The following is a 20,816-nucleotide window of genomic DNA, read 5'->3' on the forward strand; positions in this document are numbered from 1 at the left end:
TGACTTATTTTTATTACACTGTATCATGAATATTTTTTTTTAACTTTTTTCTTCTTTTTTTTTTTTTGGTCTATACTTAATTTTTTTCCCCATGTAGGCAAATAACCACAAAATAATACATTTCGGTGTTTATTCATAAGTGTGTGTGTGTGTGTGTGTGTGTGTGTGTGTGTGTGTGTGTGTGTGTGTGTGTGTGTGTGTGTGTGTGTGTGTGTGTGTGTGTGTGTGTGTGTGTGTGTGCGTGCGTGCGTGCGTGCGTGCGTGCGTGTGTGCGTGCGTGCGTGCGTGCGTGTGTGTGTGTGTGTGTGTGTGTGTGATTGAATGTCTGTTTTGTCTGTTTCTTTGAAAAGGAAATAAATTATAAAAAAAGAGTTGCATATTTTGTTAACAAAAAAAAAGAATAGTTTATCATAAGTGTCTATCTTGTTTTTGTTTGATACTTCATGTAGTAGTCTCTTGAACAAGTTTAACCCCATATTGTTGGATATAGTTTTACAATTTGTTGTTGTTGTTTTTTTTGCAAACAGTAGAAATAATCTATATTCACCAAGGATACACAGTCTATCAGTCACTAAAAGTAGATACTCATTCAAACTGTATTATACATATTAAAGTTTTGGTCCTACCTGGAACATTCACGTGAAACTTTTTCCCATGTAAGTTTCAATCGGCTGTTTAAACATTGTTTAAATTTGTTATTTTTAATGTATTAATAATATGAATAACCTTAAATATAGACAGTTTCAACTCAAAATTTTTAAGAAAAAGTTGAATTTTCATTATGTGCTTTGATCTTTTTTTCCTTTGCAAGTCTTGTCTTCAGAAAGATCCGACAACTCTTGCCAATAAATTTACATGTTGCTGTTCATATATATGATTTCATTCCAGAAAATGGTATGGTACTATTTACATATTAGGAAACATTTGTGTAATATAAGTAAGACGGATTTTTTTTTTATGTCAAGTAATTTTTTGAAAAAAAAAAGAAGAAGATGTAATGAACAACGGAATTCTAAAAAAAAAAAAGTACATGTAATTTTCATTGATAGACAATATTGAATGGGATGTATTATTGTACTTGTAGATTTAAACATGATTTTATCGAAAAAATGCAAGAAGGATTGGTAAGCAAGGAAATACTTTTTATACCCCTTATTTGGATTTAAGCATGTGAAGGTACAGATACATTGATTAGTAAAAAATCATTAATTTTACTTAGACTTATACAATGCATGTTAAGTTATGGACAAAAACATATATTGTAAAAGCACCATATGCCATTTTTTCCATACAGTAAGAATTATAATGAAAAAAAATTCAAATAAACTCAAATATAAACAGATTCAATTACAGATTTGAAAGACAAACTTTGGTGCTTTGGGATTGTTTTGTTAGTGTTTTCTTTTAGCAATTTCCTTTCTTGGCTGTAAGGAACAACAAAACACTAAAAAGGTAGTTATCATTTAGAGACATTATTGGTGTATTATTGTACTCGTAGATTTAAACATAGTAAATTGAATAAGTTCAAGAAGGATTGGAAAAGAGTCCACTCATTAAAACTTGTATAAAGGTCAAAGTATAGAAAGAATTAAATGTAAATATGTTTGATTAATAACAAATCACAAATAATAAATTTTTACTTGGACTTCTACAATGTATGTTAATTTTTGTTTCATATATTGCGCCATGCACTATTTTTACATACAATAAGACGAATTTCAAACGGTGATTTTTAATGAGGATAATAAATTGCATGAGAATTCACATTAAGGTTGTTTTTTAAAATACAAATATAAATAGATTCAACTAAAAATTTGAAAGAGGTTTTTTTTAATATATTCATATTTGTGCTTTGATCCAGTTTTAATTTGTTTTGTTTTCCTTTAAAGTGTTATGGGATATCTGTCAATAATAATGTGGATAAAAGTATTTTATGATTAGAATACTTTCACCTATTTAGAATTTCCAAATTTTACAATATTTAACCAAAAAGTAACTTTAGAAAATATTTGAAAAGGCTGCTGTTCATATGGTAGACTTTGGATTTTTATTCAAGGAAACGTATAATCATCTTTTACTTGAGAAGTTTTTAATTTGTATGAACATACATCAAATGCAAAAATCAATCCTCAGAATTCTGAAATCATAGGATAGGGTCTGGTTGTCTCACAGAGATGTTTTTTTTTTAAATATGCATTTTATTTTATAGAAATCTTGAACCGTCTGAAATTTTTAAACCTGATTTAATATAATTTTACAATAAATTTACTTATGATTCTAACTCATGTATCATATTATAAAAAAGTGCTTAATGTCAAGAAATCTTATTTTAGAAAATGAAGTCATAGAATATCTGTTTAACGGCTGTATAGAACAGAATTTCTAAAAAAAAAAAATTTTTGTTTAGAAACATTACTAAGGTATTATTGATGCTGGAATTTTTAATACTCTTAGATTAAATGAAATATTCTTCTTATTATTCAAAGGACATTAAAAAAGTTTTTGGTCAGTATTTTTTTTATTTGTAAATAGATTTATCAAATAAAAAGAAGATACATGTCTATTAGAAGTCAACAAAAGAAAATTACGATTTGCCAGCACATGGTGCAGTCATATAACTTTAATTTTCTTTCATTTTTTTTAGCCATAGATAAAATTAGATTTTTTTACAAATATATAATAATTACATCCACAGACTATTTTCTCCTCTATCATGGTGAAATATATATTATGATCTACTGGTTAACAATGTTAATCTTCTCTGAAGTTAAGCAAATGTAATTTTTGTGACCAGGAAAGAAATACGCACAAATATCTAAACAAAATTCTGATACATTCTGACGCATTTTTTTTTCTCATGAGTTCATGTCATAGATTATGCTATCTTTTAAATGAAGTTGAAAATGAATTTCACTTAATCTTAGAATGCCCAAAATATTAATGTGCATTTCTTCTTTATAACTTACTCAATTAACTTTTCGAGACCTTTTACTTTCAATTTTATCTGCATGCTTAACTTACAAAATAGAGAGCATTTGTTCAATCCAAGTATTTTCTTACAAAATTCCTCATTTTTCAAAAAAAAATTGTGTGTGATTATTAATACCACAAAAATTTATATACAAAATGCCGAACCTTTAATGATCGTCAAGTTGCCCTTCTTCCTGGTTTATTTAATATTTTGTGTTTTCTATTAAAACTCAGTTGGCAACAACAGCTGGTACAATTAATTTATTTTCAGGGTGCCTCACTGTTAACTATTTTAGCTGCATCACTGTCTGGTAATTTTTTTCTGTTGCTGTTAAGTTTCTACAAATGTTTCTAACAACTTGAAAAACCCTTTCTCTGCAATGAAATAAAGCAAACAAAATAATGCAGGAAATAATTCGACGCGTCCCACAATTTCAGCGTTTGCAGGAAACCTTATCTTTTTTCTCTCTCATTCTCTATATTTAAATTTGAACATGTTTGTATTGGAGAATGCGGTATGAGGGTTGTCTTCCTTAAACTGTGGAATTCAATATTCATGAATTTTGTAGTTAATTTTTTATTTGAGATCTTATGACTTTGATCGGAAAAAATCATCATAAGAAGTTAAATCACCATGACTCTTGTCACAACATTAGCGAAAGAGTCAAGAAATTACCATGTCAAAGAAAACAAAGATATCAAGTAAAAGAAAACAAAAACACAATGTCAAAGAAAACTAATATTTTATTTCAAAGACATTTAATAGCTAAAAATATATGCATATAAAAATTAAAGACCAATTACTAAACGACGACTCCAGTTGAAAATCAAAATGCAAAACATAAAACAACCCAATTATATATATATATATATATATATATATATATATATATATATATATATATATATATATATATATTCTTGCACTATTGGTCATTTTACACATACATTGATATTATATGTTATTGTAGTACCGATAATTTATATTCATTTTAATTAGTATCGAGCAAAGCAGAACCGAGTTATATGTTTTTATTGTCCATTTGTCTTTCGATAGTGCTATCTCGCATTCGTTTTAATTGACTTAAGTTGCTACTTCTTTTCTATTAAATCTAGAATTATTTTTTTATGATTTACAGAATTTTAACACAATAAATAAAACGTAAATGAAAAAAATGTATCTGTTCTTGAGTCACCTTTCCAGGCTGTAGGTATGGATTATTAAGACTTCTCTCTGCTTTCGGTTGTAGCTCATGTAAACCTGTATAAATAACGGAATTCAAATCCAGTTTTAAAGGATAAGAATGTCCAACAATTCTTAATAAAGGAATTTATAAAATTTAAAACTCACAAAATCGTTTTAATATGATGATAAATGAAAGCCAGGTGTATATTTTTCTCATTCTTCGAGTAAATTAGAATTTTCAAATGAGTTTTAAAAAGACAAAATTAAGAATGAAGATTCGAGGTCTACCTCGGAACATCCTATCCTTATGATATCATTTTCAAATTTTTTCTACGCGAAAATGAACCAATACAATCGCTTCTCGGGATCATTAGATAAAATAGGTAGGGTACATCTAACAGATATTCTGATCAAAAGACAACGGTTGTTTTGATAATTTTACACACTTTATGTTCACAGTCAAGAGAGAACATATTTTTGGTGATTTGACATACATACAACGAAAAAAAAAACAAAAAACCGTCAATATATAGATTTTTTTTTAATAAAGTTAATTTTAGAACATCTTAATAAGATGTGTTGCAAAACTTCCAATTTCATGCATATTTGATTCTTTTCAAATTAAATCTGCAGTTATCCTTGCAGGGGAACAAAATGTTGTTTGAAAATGACCAAATTATAATCATTATTATTATCAAAGACAACCAAAATCACCCTCCATAATACAAAAATTCTTCTTCTCATTCTTCTATCTCAGGTGCAAGGTAGCAATTTGGTTTGTTAACTCCATGTTCCAACAAAGCTCCAAAGGCAAACGTTTACTTTGAAAATCATATCATATAATCTACAATTGCATTTCATAATTCAAATATTCGTCTGATTCAAACTTCAAGGTCTTCATAATATTCATATCTCTTTGTGCATTGACAACCGACAGTGCCTTCTCTCTTGGCCATCATAGCGAAGATTTGTCATGGAACCGAAATATTTAAATCAATGTATCGGATTTCAGCGGAACTGAAAATTTTCTGTTTTTCCCATGTAAGGGAATGATCTCGTGACTAATTGCTCTCGAAGACGAGAGATTGAGATTGTATCATAGAGAAGTTATTGTGCAATTTGATTTATTTCTGACCACTAATTGCCCGACAAAAGGTACTGTCTACTACTCATCACACTTAACTTGTTTCTCCTCTAATGTTACATAATTACAACAACAAATTAGAAAGGCGAATTCTGGGGTGATTGCAAACAGATATGATAGAAATGCATACTTCTCATTCATCTTCAATGAATTATCTTCCAAATATGTAACACGAGTGGTTAGTTGCCGGTATTAGCTTACTCTTAACATTATTTTTGTAACTGATCTTACATGAGTGCCGCATAACAAAACTGATTACCCTTCAAACCATATTTCAACAGTAATTGATGCAATTAAGAATTTTGTCAAAGTGTTGTCAGAAAGAAGGTATGGGACGTATTTACTCAAAGGGGTTAACTTCATGACATGCTGCCATTTGGAATTTGTTAAAGACAACCTGCGCTTAGTCAATCAATAGGTGCACATTCACCTATCTTACTAAATTTTGAATATTTATATCAATATAGAGAGATTGAAATATTATAAGAGAAATTTTCCGATGAAATAGCAATTGAAATTTAAAACGGTAGAATTTTAACGATAGTTTTCTATAAGCAAAGGTCTAGTAGGTACTGATTATTACTGTTATGTTGATGTAGTATGTTTTATAGTTTAACATTTATATCGTTAGTGCTAGTAAAATTGTTCTTTGCATTCTATTGTCGTGTTGTAAATTTTGAATTAACTGGGTGGGTGTAAATACAAAATTTACAACATGACAAATTTTGTATTTACACCCACCCAGTTTATTAAAAATATACAACATGACACTATTATAAAAAGTATTTTCTATTCACACCTTTTGTAAATCGGCGTCCCAACCTATACATGCAATAAACAGAAAAGACGCAGTGCAGCAGTTAAACGAGTTCTTCATTTCAGACATAACGGTAAAATACAACTATGTTAAATACTGGAACACACTTTTAAGAGAATTTTTCGACTGTATTAATTATACATCTTAATCACGCTGAGATATTGCATAATATAAGAAGAAACATACATTGAACATTTAATGAGTAATTAAAAAATATCCTATTTCAATCTACCGCCGATCGATCTGCGGCTCTCTATAGAACTACACTGAAAACCTGGTCTACATTTCAACAGGAAGTCTGGTTTGTAAAGTTTTATAAACTTTCAAAAATGAGCATTCTGTAGGGAAAAAAATTAGAATGCTGCTTTAGATTCCGAACTGAATACGGTGCAATGAGCTTGAGACGGACAATTTAACGTAATAACTGTCTTGGAATAACGGTATTAACGAAATTTTATACGCAATCTAATATGCGTTTAGACACTTAATATCGTTGAAAAGAAAAAGTTTGTAATTGAGAGAGGAGATGACACCCATTTAATGATACCAAGCGTTAAATTTGCTTTTTCAGACAAGAATACAATATCCATAAAATGTAGTTTTTATTAGCATGAAAATAAGATTGATAAGCAACATGCAAAACATTTTGAAAAGCAAGTTTTAGATAAAGATATTGTAAAATGCTCTGTGGTCTATTTCTCAGGTGATCGAACTGTATTGAAATATATTGGGAAAAAACTAAAATATAATTGATACAATTATTTTTTAGCATAAAATAACCATTTAGAACAACCATGAAATGTGAAGACATTTTAACATTTTTTTGGCACCATCATGTTTTACAACATTAATCACAATGCCGAGAAATATTAAAATGTCCACAAACGGGCAAATTCTAATGACGTACAAATTTAAATGAATATTTATTATTTCTGATGTCATGTCCTTGAATCAAAATTCAAAATATTTGATTTCTTGATAAGAAAAATTTGCCTTGATAATTTTATACATGGATCAGAAAAGTTTAAGATAAATATCAGCTATGATTATAATTGCTATTACAGTTCAAACATTTATGGCCGTCGAACAAATATGGTTGAAATAAAATGATGGTTTTATGTAGGAAATATGGTAATAAGTTATCGGCATTAAAAGACATTCTTGATTTATCGACAAAACCCAACCTATGGATCCGTGCAGATGGCTTGGGTGTACATTAGAATTTCCGTGGTAAGAGAGATACCGCAGTCAAATTACAAAAGATTAGTAGAGATAAATATAAAGAACATGGAGAAACAAGATACACGTTGACAAATAATAATTTCAGTGACAATGTGGCATTTTCTGCATCCGTCTATTTTTTAGTTTCTTGTCATATGATAGGCTATTGCCTTGAGAGTATGTAACAACTTTTAATTAATTAATTAAGTCAATTTATTAAACCTGAAAAAAAAAATGAATTTGCCTTTAATAATACATACATGTAAGAATATTTTATGGGACAACTACCAGGTATCATTCCAAATCGAGAAACAATTTTGTATTTGATTTATTTCATTTTATTCAAATGATTATGTTTATTAAACATTATTAATTATTTAATTCATTTGGGACAAGAACTTTTAATTCAAGATGTATTCAGAATTTATAATCTGGTAGTAATATGTACATTCGATTTACAATTAAGTTTTTTTTTCCTTACGGGAATTATTCCCCCTTTCAAACCATTTTGTTAAGGTGAGTATCTCATATGTCACGGAAGAATTATGAAATAAGAAAAATTGTTTATGAAAACTTTAAAGCAACAATCTACGCAATTGCATGTGGGGTTTTTTTTTTAACTAAGAAAAAGATAAATAGCTACTTTGGCACAATGACAAGAACGAATAGTTTTGTTTTAGAGTGCTGTGAAGCAATAATAAAGCAAATGTCATATTTTTCATTTGTAATTAATATGCCTTAATTAAATACAAATTTCTTAAGGATTGGTGTTTTGCAATTGTTTTACTTTACAAATGTAAGGCGACATCAAGTCCATCAAATATTAAAGAAAAATAAAAAAAAATGTTTCTACGAAAAATATCAATATTTTCAGATTAATTAACTTGAGTTTTGAACTTTAACTTAAAGTCAACAATGATCGTTTTGCATAAAAATGTGTTACTAAATTGTTAGATTCTAAACGATATGCTAGGCGTTTACTTTGCAACCTTGAAATAACCTTACTTCAATATAATAGCTTATAGAGTATGAAATTTAATAACTAGGTTTGTTTTGTAAAATCGATGTCTCCTTCAGGGAAGAATTTGCAAAAATAAAATATGAACTAATTTTATCTTTCCTAGTTACTGCATAATGATACATGTACATCTGAATTTGTTTAAGTAAGATACATGAATGTATCAGTAGAACTGAAGCAACGTAAATAGAATTTACATAAAAGTTGCAATTAGTTTATTCCTTTACCTCGGGTCCGTTTATTTTTGCAACTCAAACAGGTCTGACGCACATATCAGCCTTGCTTCATTTAGCTAACATGGCTGTTTGCCGTTTAATTATCTACTTTTTTATTTGCGTGCATCAATCATTTATGTAAATAATAATATCTGATCTTTTCCATAAATGTATACATCTTACTTTGCATAGACTGTTCCATTCATATGTGATCTATATACTAATGAGGAAGTCTGTCGCAACATTCCAAGTTTTTCTTCAATATAGAATGTCTTTTTGACGTAGAACCGATCTTAAAATAGCGAACGCTTTTATGTCATTTGGATCTTGTCATTTAGTCCCATTGCATGTAGGTAATGATACGTGGTATCTGGATTTTGTTGGATTATGATGAACCAGTAGCATTGAATCAGAAAACAAATTATATCTCATTAGCGTTTGGTGCTTACATACAATTTCAAAGGTAGCATATGATCATATAAAATGCTATTTTTAACGAAGAAATCAGTATATGTCAGAAGGATATAGATGAACCGCATCTAAAGACTCTATACTAATTTTATTTCATTTCTTCTGTAGCTTTTACAGCTTTCAAAATGAATTTTGGAAAAATTCTAATTCTTAAGAATATCTGTCTGTCATTATTTATGACCATATATTATAGGTGGTTAACCATACAGGAATCTTAAAGCCTACATTTTTGATATTATTCCAAGCTCACCTAAAGCAGAAAAAAACGGTCGGGTATGTATATGATTAATAATGAAAGGCTTAAACCGAATCGCGAGAAAGGCAGTAGTTAATCCATATTTTGTCATGAATTAGACATTTTACAATACTTCAATAAAATTTAATGCATGTCTTGAATACGGGTATAATCAAGGAGTTTATTTCAATGATTTTGACTTAAAAAAGTAAAATCTGTCCCGTCTAGTTATTTAAATCACGTGATCTGTCATTCACCGAACAGATACGTTCTAAAGATCTAAAAGCAGGTCACGTGGTTTTATTGAAAGTGTAATGCTTATTAAAGGCACCTCCTCCGTATTTTGTATAACAGAACACATGGTATTTCCGTCAGTTCTTGCTTGCTCTCTAAACTTGAATCACATTTGAATTAAACTACAGGGAAGCTGAAACTACCGATAATAGGTAAGTTAATAAATTCTTTTATGTTATTTAATAATTCATATCTGCAAATATATGTTTGGAAAAGCCCTAGTGTTCATTGTATTATTACGAATAGGTTTTGAGTTACAAAATGAAAAATGTTCAGAAAAAAGAAACCTCTGCAGGTGCTTGGCTTTCTTGATTTTAAATTTGGAGTTCTAAAGTACAAACAGGGTGGACATTGTCAGTTATTAGTGTTTGCTGTTGTACGTATTTGTTTAAGATTCCATTAAACTACTCTATTAAGGAGCATCGGAAATGACAATGGTGTTCAGAAAGACAAAAGATACTATTATTCAATATGATATGGTCCATTTATTTTTTATTAATGATAAATATGCATGAATTCACTTAATGTCTGATTCAAGGAGTCACGTGTAGTCCATATTCTCTTAGGTGACACAGATTCCCTTTTGATATGCACTTTGTTTCATTTAAAATATCAATTATCATCCACTTTATGTGGACGAAACATTCAGTAACTGACGTCAAAGATGTTATCCAGTCAAGATATAGAGCTGAATAAATAGAATCGGTAACCCATAGACCATCCAAGTCAATAAATCAGGCAATATTTCTGACTGAAGCATCATTGCCTCTCCTATATTGAAATATATTATCTATTGTCCTTTACAGCTTATCAAACTAGTGAAAACAACACTCGAGATGAGAGACATTTATATAACGGCAAATGACAACAATGACGCAAAGAAAGAGAGTGAGAGTCAAGATTCCCTAGCTTCCTCGGAAACAATGCATCTCAGAAGAAGTATGTTTGGAATAACATCTCCTTTGTATAGAAGCACGAGAAGGAATACTTTGGAAGATTTCGATGACATTCGAAGCATTCTGTCACACAGGTAACCATTATCTGAGGTTTTCTATATGACATTGTTTGTGAGTTTAACGAATCAATGATGACTTTCTTTGAACAGAATAAATTTTATTTCAACGAGTTTCTGACACTGTTATTAAAGATCCACAGGGGCTAAAAAGTAAACATATATGTTAAATTAAAGTATGCTATAATTGTCTCCTAAAGTGTTGTACGAGTAGTGATTAAAGTTAATCTGATACTCTTTCAGCAAAGTCGAGGAGAAATGGGAATCCTTCGTTAATGAGGACGGTGGGGTTTTTTATGTTGACGTACACGAAGACAGTCACCAGGTAGAGAGGAGCAGACGGCAAAGACCCGCCACAGCACGTGCTCGACATCATCGCAGACGACAGAATAGCCGCTGTCCATGTCATTGCAAACAGCAGAATTCAAAAAATTCCGAAATGTATGAAAACAACGTGAAAGAAATACATGAAAATATTACACCACAAGACGACAATTCCGCTGTTAATACTAATTACCTTGAAAGTTTGATAGACTTTCAGTCTCAAATTCTTGCAAACGGAGAAGACAACAATGGAAATGTTTCTTTTGAAACCAACAACATTCAAGACAATTCATTAGGTCTCAAACAAGTCAGTGTGTCTCCTAAAGAACAAGCCAAATGCCCAACCATACATAGAGACCCCGTCTCTGAGATCTTGCATTTTCAGGCTTTCTTTGGAGCCACTTTGTGTCATTATAATCAATGTGCTCAACCACAGGCAGGAGTTCTACATAGCTCAATACAGGAAACTAAATTAGTCGTTCAGTACGTTGAACCAGATAGTCCAGCGGCAAAAGCGGGTGTAGTGAAAGGTAAATATTTTCATATCTATCTCTTTAAAACACGAAATTAATACTGTAATTTTTAATGATGTATTGAAAATTTATCCAATTTGCAAACAGATTAACTTCTGGAACATGTTTTAATATGTAAATTATCACTTTACAGGCGATATTCTTCTGTGTTTGGATGACTTAGAGGCATCACTTTTCTTTGAAGGTGGACTTATTTATCGTCTACCCAAACAATCAGTAAGCAGAGAGGCTTTCAATCTTTTTATCTTCGACCTGAAGTTATTCTACGACATCAAATAAATATCTTTTTCTAATGTTAGATTTAATTTTATAGATGAAATGGACCTTAAAACCATCCGAGGAAACGAACTCTCCAACCACCCTTATTATTCCAACAACATTTCAGGAAGACTCAGCAGAGACCATGAAAGCCAGAAAACAAATTAAAAAGAGTATACTTCAACTTATTTCCCGCGGAGTGAATCCGAAAGTTTCGTCCTTTTTGAAAAAATTGACTCAACATTTAGTATCAGATGCCGAAGAGTTAAAAGTGAGGTAACCGGACAACAGTACCAACAACACAGAAAATGAACATTTTTAACGCCAACCTTTACAATTTGTGTTCAAGCTTGAAGCGCGTATCAACAGTTACGTTGTTCTGTGATCCGGACGTTTAAAGAAGATGTAAAAACCTTGATATATTGTCAATAAAACCTTCCCAAAGATTGTCTAATGTTCGTCATATGCAAGGTTCTGTGCTACTAAACTTTACGTACAACAAAGGAGTTTATTGTTTTCATGTCTCATTAGACATGACGTGCGACCTATATTCCCATATACCCAGGTGGCAGATAGTAAAATGCATTGTATATAACATTTACGAAAAAATTGATAAACCATAAAAATTGGGTTTACGTAATACAAAAGAACATAAAATGCATACAAAATGTCAATGAAAATTTATTTCAAGTCTAGCAATTGTCAGTGAAAGGGAAACGGGTGCATATCAAGCAATCATTTAGACAAAAGATTCTTGTGAACCGAGCTATGGTTCATTTGTATCATTGAAGCGGGTGAAAATTTATTGGGTGGATCGGGGCAAAACCATGCTTTTTTGTGTGTCTTTTTGGATATAGACGGTTAATGGGTGCCCATGTCGATGCAGGGTTTGCGTTATGTTCAACAAGAAAGGCGCCGTTTAAGTTAGAGAAGTTTTTTATTTAGAAAAGCACCAAAAGAACGATAAAAAACGAAACTACTCGGTCCTTGAACGAGGTTTATGAACCATGTATTACTGATTTCAAAGATAAATTCTTACAGAGAAATTATTTCACAAGCCAAAAGAAAATTAATAAATGAAAGTGTTTAGAAGGGTCAGAATGGAATTATTTGGATCAAATTCTTTCACTGAGGATAGGAGAAAAAACTACAATTAATCGGTAAAGCATTCATATATTTCCACATCAGTTCGTTTTTGGCAAAACTCACAATCCTTAACACGAAATATTTTAATTAACAAGGACCGAGTTTTCTTTTCTTTACAAATACACCTCGAGTCACGCTATAAAATGTCCCCGAAAGTTGCTTGTTAATTAAATTAAGTTTTTTTTTAATTCTTCACTTACATGTTGAAATTTTTTTATCGCAAGACTAGCCCTTTAACGCTTGCTGAGATCTACTACTTGTTTCGCCACTTTTCTTTCTTTTCATTGAACATTTTCCTGACACAAGCAGCTGTCGGGAAGCACTTGAAAGGAAAATCTATTTTATCGCATTATAACTTATTGACAATAATGTCAGGTGTAGCACCACTGTCAGACTCGATCCCCCCATCGGCTGGTACTTGGACAAAAGCAGCCTCCAATACGATATATTCCCGTCTGAATATCAAAACAAACGCCAGAAATGGGCAGGCCGCGAAGAACAAAGACCACATGGAGCCTTTGGTAGGTCGGGTCAATATTTACCTTTCAATTAAACATCACCGTGTAATCTCCACTTCGTGTTTAAATTTTTATAGCAGGAAATTTACCGTTTTACGAACAATAGCTTCTATTTCTGAATTGGTTTCCTTTCTGAACTCAATTCTCTGATCCCTTCTAATCGGCACCCGTTAAAGAAAGAGAATAATATTGGCATTTAACAGTTGGTTACTTTGTACATATATCTGAGGTGACACAACAGCATTACATTCGATATTATTTTTTATTAACTTGAAGTATATTTTCAGAAGGCATGAACCCTTTCTGTTCTATTGCCTGTTTTCCGGACAGATGACTTTTATCCCACAAAAATGGTAAAAAGATTCCAATGAGTTTTCACTTAAGTAAACTTCTTTTGAATGTTTGAAAATCGTTTTGCATTATTATGCAATTGTGCTGTGCAAGACCATTTCCTTCTGTCAACAAACCGGTGTCCATTCTCTCGACAGGGTTTTTTTTGAAACTCATTGGATACCTTCAATCGTTGTCAACAATAAGCCGCCCTCGGCCCACTTTCAGATAATAAAACATTAAAATTTTTCATCGGGGGTTTCTTTTTATTAAAAACAACAATTTCGATACTTTTTCTACAATGCACATAGCCTGTAATTGCATTCCATGTTATGCTGTGCTAGTTTATCATCAATATTCAGAAAACCCCTCAAAAATCTTGAATCTAGAATTTCATCATCAAAGGTTTCTAAAATCGTTTTGAAAAAAGTTTAAATTAAAGAAAAAACCATTAGTATTCAAAATATGATATCCTTAGAATGAGTAGGTTTATTCTGAAAACTGAGGGGAAGAAGATTCGAAACTTTGCAAGCAGAAACTGCTTAATCATTGAGGGAGGCAATACGATTTATACCAACAAAAGGTTTTAACGAATGAAAACAGACAAAACTATTTCTAAACAAGAACACTATCAGAATGAGTTGGTCTGATTTTACAACAACTTCCCTACATACGGCAAAGTAATTAAAAGACCCCCTTAATCCAAAATATAGGTGAAATCAGTACAAAAGTTTAATGTTATTATAAAGTTTTATTCTTTGTAATTGGATCATACTCCATGTCGCTTACAACAAAAGAACAATTATCCTTCAATTAATCCGCACTGATTGTGTCGAATTAAATGTTAATAAAATTGAATTAAGTTATTAAAAAGTTTATGGGAAAATGTATCGCATTAAAAGCTTTTTATTTTTTAAATCATAACCAAGTTAACAGATCTACAGGTATATGACTGTGTTGATAGTCGAAACCTTATAAGTATCGCAGCGAACATTCTAACTTTTAAATCATTATGATCCTGAAAATAAACCCAATTGTTTATGATATCGAAAAAGAGTATTTATAACAGAGTTCAGTGCGAGAAGGGCAAAGAACTGGTTCTTTTACAAACAGACACAGAAACGTGATAATCAGCCTTATACTCGTGGAAGCCATTGTCAAAATTTGTCTCTGAAGCGACACTTCCGTTCCTATTTGTCTTTGGTAAAAGCCACTTACGACAGATCACAGCAACCGTTCGTGGCCATGTTTACACGCCATATTAGTAGTCTCATTAAGTTAGCGTGTACACACTCATCTGGCTTTGTTTTAATAAAAATATCACTGCCTTTAAACATTCTCCATTTCGTGATTAGATTTATTGGTCCGCGTATCTCACAACAGTATATCATTACCTTGTAAAAGATAAAAGAGGAAACAGGTCGTTTGTGCTGAAGTGAGGCTCAAGGACAATAACTAACTCGATACTGTCAGCAATAAAGCCAGCCATGTTACTTTTAAGAGATACACTACTTTATATATAAGAGGATTGAGCTTTTTTCTACGTCTGTTCGTTGGTAAGGTATTGAGAATGATCTGTGGAATTCTATGTATAGTATCAAATACTTCATAAGCTATGTACTATATTGATTTTGATTTGAAATTGCAGTTGTTTAAGAAAGTAATTTTAGGATATTTATGTCCAAATATTGATAAAGAATCCTAGTAATTGTAAAAATGAACACCAACAGTCATCTTTACCTCAAATAAATCACCAAAATATTGTGATAGTGGTAAAAGAGTAAAAAGATATAGTATATGTTTTATTGTATATCTAAGTAAGCATTAACAGAGTATATGTAAAATCATAGAGGTTATTAGTATAAACGATTTCAGGTTCCCACAGGAAAAGTTCAAGTTGAGGATCTATTTTTTTATGCATATAAATATTTATAGATCTTATCATTCCTTCTACTATATTCAACCAACAGCCTAATAAACTGCTTTTTTCGAAGCTAGCAATAAATGTCAGCTATTTCTGAATGGGGAAATATCAAGGAAGAAGGAACTGTACACCACAAGACTAGAGATCCTAATCAATACTTTTAAACTAAAAATAAAAGTGCCAAATATAAGGTCTTTACGTCATAATGCTCACCCGACCCTTTGTTAGTTAGAAGTACATTATCTAAACTGAAAGAAGAAGAATGTTTTAGCCATTGCACTGCATACACAAACAAACTTTTACACTATAGTTTATATGAATGGTGGTTAAATGTACATGTTATTTTAAAAATGAAATACTTTTATGGATAGTCTAAATGATCAATAATTAAGTAAAATTCTCTTATTATAGGAAATGCGTCCTTTTTTTGGTCCTTTTTATAAGTTTGAGGAAAAAAATACCCAAATCAAGATAAACATTTTTTCCTTAAGAAGACGGTTACTTTTAAACGTAAACATTTCAGAATTTATGTTGTCATTTATCGATTTTAGAAGAATGTTTTATGTGCAAAACTTTACAAGCAGAATATCATTCGACGAGTTTATAATCCTCTGCAAATAAATCTGTCAGCCTATTGCAATCTTTTATAAACTAGACTGAAGTGTAATATTTCTCATTATTCAACAAATATTTTGGTAAGTTGAAATTCATACAGAACATCCTCTTATGTATAGAAAAATGGAATGTATTTTCTAACCTCAAACGATCAAAAATTTGTTAATTTCAACTGTTATCCTCCCAAACAGGCACTATCTATTTTATTATACTGAATGTCTTAATTTTAGAGAATATATAGAAATGACATGAATTCTACGGCGAACCGTACGCGCATGATTTACGCGCATGTAACAATTCGTTGTGTTACCCGTTGCTAAGTGTGTTGCTAATGCTGAGGGTAATAGAACGGATTATCAACTGCGTCTAAACCAATCAGATTTCAGTATTTAATATGAAAGTATAATAAAACGAATTGTTACATGCGCGTAAATTATGTGCGTACGGTTCGCCGTAGAATCCACGTCATTTCTATATAAAAGCAATATAAAAATTCTCTAAAATTAAGACATTCAATATAATAAAACAAATAGTGCCTGTTTGGGAGGATAACAGTTGAAATTGACACCCCTCGAAAACCATTGTCAACCTCCGCTTCGCGTCGATTGAAAATGGTTTCCTCGGGGTGTCAATTTCAACTGTTACCCTCCCAAACAGGCACTATTTATATAATAACACATGGTTCAAACTGTCCCCGCCTTCGTCGTAGATATCATTTTATAACTGAAATGGGGCACTCGAGGGGAGACGATATTAAATGTATAAGATACAATATTGTTCTTCAAAATACATATAAACAATATTTTACGTATAATTTTAGGTGTTGAATCATCTTCATCTGATGTGTGTGAAATCGTTCGACATTTTGATTTTCGGTGTTGATATCATTACAAGAAATAAGAACTATTCAACGTTAATGCTCTTAAACAATTCGTTATCACATTGCCTATGTATATAAATTTGTACTTCCTTAATTAACCTGGTGCGCACGCACCACTTGAAATCACATGACATCTACCTTTCTTGAATATCTGGGACAGTATCTGTGAGGTTCAAGCTAGAAACCATGGGAACAAAACAGACAGCTACCAGCTGCTGTAAGTAACCACCGTTTAATCACGTAGACCTTCCAAAATGAGACGAATTGTTGCCCAAGAATAGCTAATAATTGGTTTAAAAGTTTGTCTTTTTTATTCAATTTTCCACCAATTGGCAACATAATGTCAATACTCACACAATAGCGACTCACGTTCCCCTCTTCTCAGCCGATTATTCTGCCTGGGCTTGGCATTTCTTATTATAGCTCATTATGAGCGTATATCTTAATCATCGGTGTCCTAAGCTCTCAAAAGGCTGAACAGTGTCAGATTTCAAACAAGTATATTGACTGAGATCAATACAATATATTAAATTGAAGTTATTTCACCTTAATATATAGACTAAGTATAGATTGATATAAAAATAAATAAAATAGTCTTTGACAAGAATAGAAGAGTTTGTCACTCCTCGTTGGAGCAAATGATTACTTTCGCTGTCTTTAGAAAGGATGGGTTGACAAAAAAGAGTTTTCTAAAGACCCAGGGTTGCAAGACACGGTGCATTTCAATGTTGTGTGTATAATTAATTCTGTGTGCTGCACTTTAAATCCACATTATCAGTTGTATTTGTGTTTTCTTAAACCAATTGGCTGAAATGTATACAAATCTCAGCCTTATCTTTGATATATGTACTCCTTCTTCTCAAAAGAAAATAATGTACTTCTGCGATATGACTGAAAAAGAAGCATTCTTGTTGACTGGCTAGTTCACACCCACTGCATATTTAAATACATGTACCTTGGAAAAGAAAAGTTATCAAGTCTGTATAGTAGAAGCATTATCTATCTGTACACGCTTTATATTTTTGATCCAGCTGAAAAAAAAAATGAAAATAATGTATATTTAAAAAAACTACATTTTTTAATATTCTAAAATTACATGTCCTTATAGTCCTCGATCTCGACGAAATTGGTTTTTTTTGTCGAGATACCGGAATACAGCTTTTAAAGCAATGATACCAAACTACTTTTGTGTCAAATCCGGATTCGTGCATTTGTACCGTAAAAAGTTAACAGTTTACACCGTTGGTTACGATGACATCTTTAACACACATCCTTAGTTACAAGGACTTATTTATAAGACGTTATTATTGACATCATCATCTATCATTATTCGAAAGTAAAAAAAAAAAAAAAAGGTATTTATGAATAATAAACATGAAAAAGACATTTACAAAAGAGGCAAGTTAGAATTATGTTTGAATTATCCAATAATAATGTCAACGAAATTCTAAAATTGAACTTATGTAATGCTTACATGTAGCAATAATCGGAGATAAAAAATTTCCCTACAGCACTGTAAATGTTTAAAGCAGTTTATTGCATTGGAGAACACGAAAAAACGTGCGTTGCAAAAATTACTATGAGGAAAAAGAATGCATCTCGGGAAGAGTGCAGATTAATCATTTCTAGAATGGAATCTATGAGATTTTCCGTTCAGATGAGCAATTTGCTTTGAACAAATACTCGGTGTATTTGCTCAATGCTGATCATTCTAAACACTTTTCAAAAGTCAAAAGTCTGTATATCAAAATTTACATTTCATTTTCACAATATTTTAACCAGAATGAATACTCGTCAAAATTGCTTGCAGCATTCAAGACGCCAGGTTAGAGCAAAATGTCAAATCAAACTTTTATGCACAATTTCGAGCAGATTCGTGTAACAAAAATTATGCTATCAAAAATTGTAATATTATTTGTTTAGTCAGTCACATTTATAATCTTTCTACACAATCTCAGAGAGATCGGTCAATTGATAAGAAAAACTAGAATTTATTTTTCAATCATGAACCTTTTCGCTGGACTGTGAGCACAAGTAAACACTATCAGTCTCAGCAGGACCTAGTTGATTACATTATTCACGGAGAACTTTAGTTCGTATACAAACGAACGAGACTTTTTTCTAGCTTATATATCTACACAACATGAATATATTTCTTGAGACCTTGGCACATTACAAATACTTGTACCTTTAAGGCCTTCAATTAATCTTTAAAAGGAAAACGAAGATTATGATAGCTTTGGTATGCACAATTATCAATGTTACAGTGACAAACTGCATCATTAGTTAATTTTATGATCGTCGTAATAAATCTTAAAGGACATGAAAAAGAAATAAAATCGCTTCAATGTGTCAAAAAATCACATGTTTCTTTCATTTTAATCTCATCAAAATCCAACCTTTTCATGATGTCATATATTTAGTTTTCATGCATCTTCTATAATTATATTGTTCTCCAGCAAACACAATTGCTATTCACTCCGGTAATCTTGCGTAGACAGAGTCGCTTCCGCAGATTTTCCACGAAAATATCGCATCACCAATTATTAAAATTAGATAAGTCATGAATTTCAAAAGAATCAGGACCAATTTTATTCCAGACATTTCTGAATTGTTTGCACTTATTATTTTTGTGATGAACAACATGTAATTGGTTACACATATGAAACACAGTTTTTTTCGATTGGTAAAGTATATCTACACCGTCTTCTTATAATTTAGAAGCTTATTGAGAAGTTTTTATGTCCGACGAGGAAATGAGCATCTTTTCTGTAAAGTATAGGTAAAAAATGTACCGGGGCTTCTGTAGCAAGAGATTCTGGACATATATCGGTTTTACCGTCATGGGTCATTTACATAATCCCGAATACTTCCAGAAACCGACAAAAAAACCACCCAGGGTAATTTTTCCTGATTTTGCAATTGCTATGTTTTGTCATCTTTGCTTGTTGTCTTCCCTTTGTTTTGGTTACAACCGACACTGGGTCTGAGCTTTGTAATATGACTACATTTTCTAATCATATTTCAGATATCATTCTTTTTTTCTGATAAATAAAGCACTTTCTATTGAGCTTCAGTTATTGGTCGTCATTTTTTGGTGGTTATCCTGAACAATTGTGTCTACGAAGCGCATGTTTCGCTTGTAAAGCATTTAACAACCTTTTGTCACAATCTATTTCCCTGTACAATTGGGAACACATGCAAAACAATTTTTATCTTGGAGAACAATCCATATTATTTCCATAGACGGCAACAAGTGCCCGATTGGGATCGTCCTCGGTGACACTAGCAGAGAGCTAGATCTAGATTTCCAATCACAAATTGGTAATGAAATAGAGCATGCTCTCTCCAGATTGCCTTGTTGAACCAGCTTTGTGCAACAATGAAAACATTCTATTTTTGAGAAGAAGATTATTACAATGACCTGCTGCCTCTCGTTACAACCGCTGATTGGGACTAGGGTACGGATTATGAGAGTTTTGATGAATAATCTATTATCTGGCGATGAACAGTCGGTGCAACATATCACAACATTGGAAACCAAATACCCTAACTCCCTCCCCCATTCAAATCCATGTAGTTCATTTACATGGCCTTGTCAAGTTCTATATTGAGTGCTCTGTGTACACATAGGCCACAATGAGACAACATTGTTCTCAGGAAGAAGGGTTTGACCGGGAAAATTGTTACTCTCAGGTTTTAATT

The 20,816-nt window shown here is 31.5% G+C and overlaps 1 protein-coding gene across 2 annotated transcripts; it reads left to right on the forward strand.

The window, feature by feature from the left end:
• The first annotated feature begins 9,574 nt into the window (after nucleotides 1-9,574).
• LOC105333343 (protein inturned) lies at nucleotides 9,575-12,147 on the forward strand. 2 transcript variants are annotated; one of them, XM_011436278.4, is made up of 5 exons: nucleotides 9,575-9,723; nucleotides 10,378-10,601; nucleotides 10,827-11,437; nucleotides 11,574-11,656; nucleotides 11,740-12,147. In XM_011436278.4, exons 2-5 carry the CDS (start codon nucleotides 10,408-10,410, stop codon nucleotides 11,743-11,745), a joined length of 894 nt encoding a protein of 297 aa, XP_011434580.2. In that variant the 5' UTR covers nucleotides 9,575-9,723; nucleotides 10,378-10,407; the 3' UTR covers nucleotides 11,746-12,147. The 2 variants fall into 2 exon arrangements, with proteins under 2 accessions (XP_011434580.2, XP_011434572.2); XM_011436270.4 differs by having other exon boundaries at nucleotides 11,754-12,147.
• The last annotated feature ends 8,669 nt before the right edge of the window (nucleotides 12,148-20,816 follow it).

Source organism: Magallana gigas, chromosome 2 (assembly GCF_963853765.1).
Source record: "Magallana gigas chromosome 2, xbMagGiga1.1, whole genome shotgun sequence".
In the NCBI taxonomy this organism is placed as follows: Eukaryota; Metazoa; Mollusca; class Bivalvia; order Ostreida; family Ostreidae; genus Magallana; species Magallana gigas.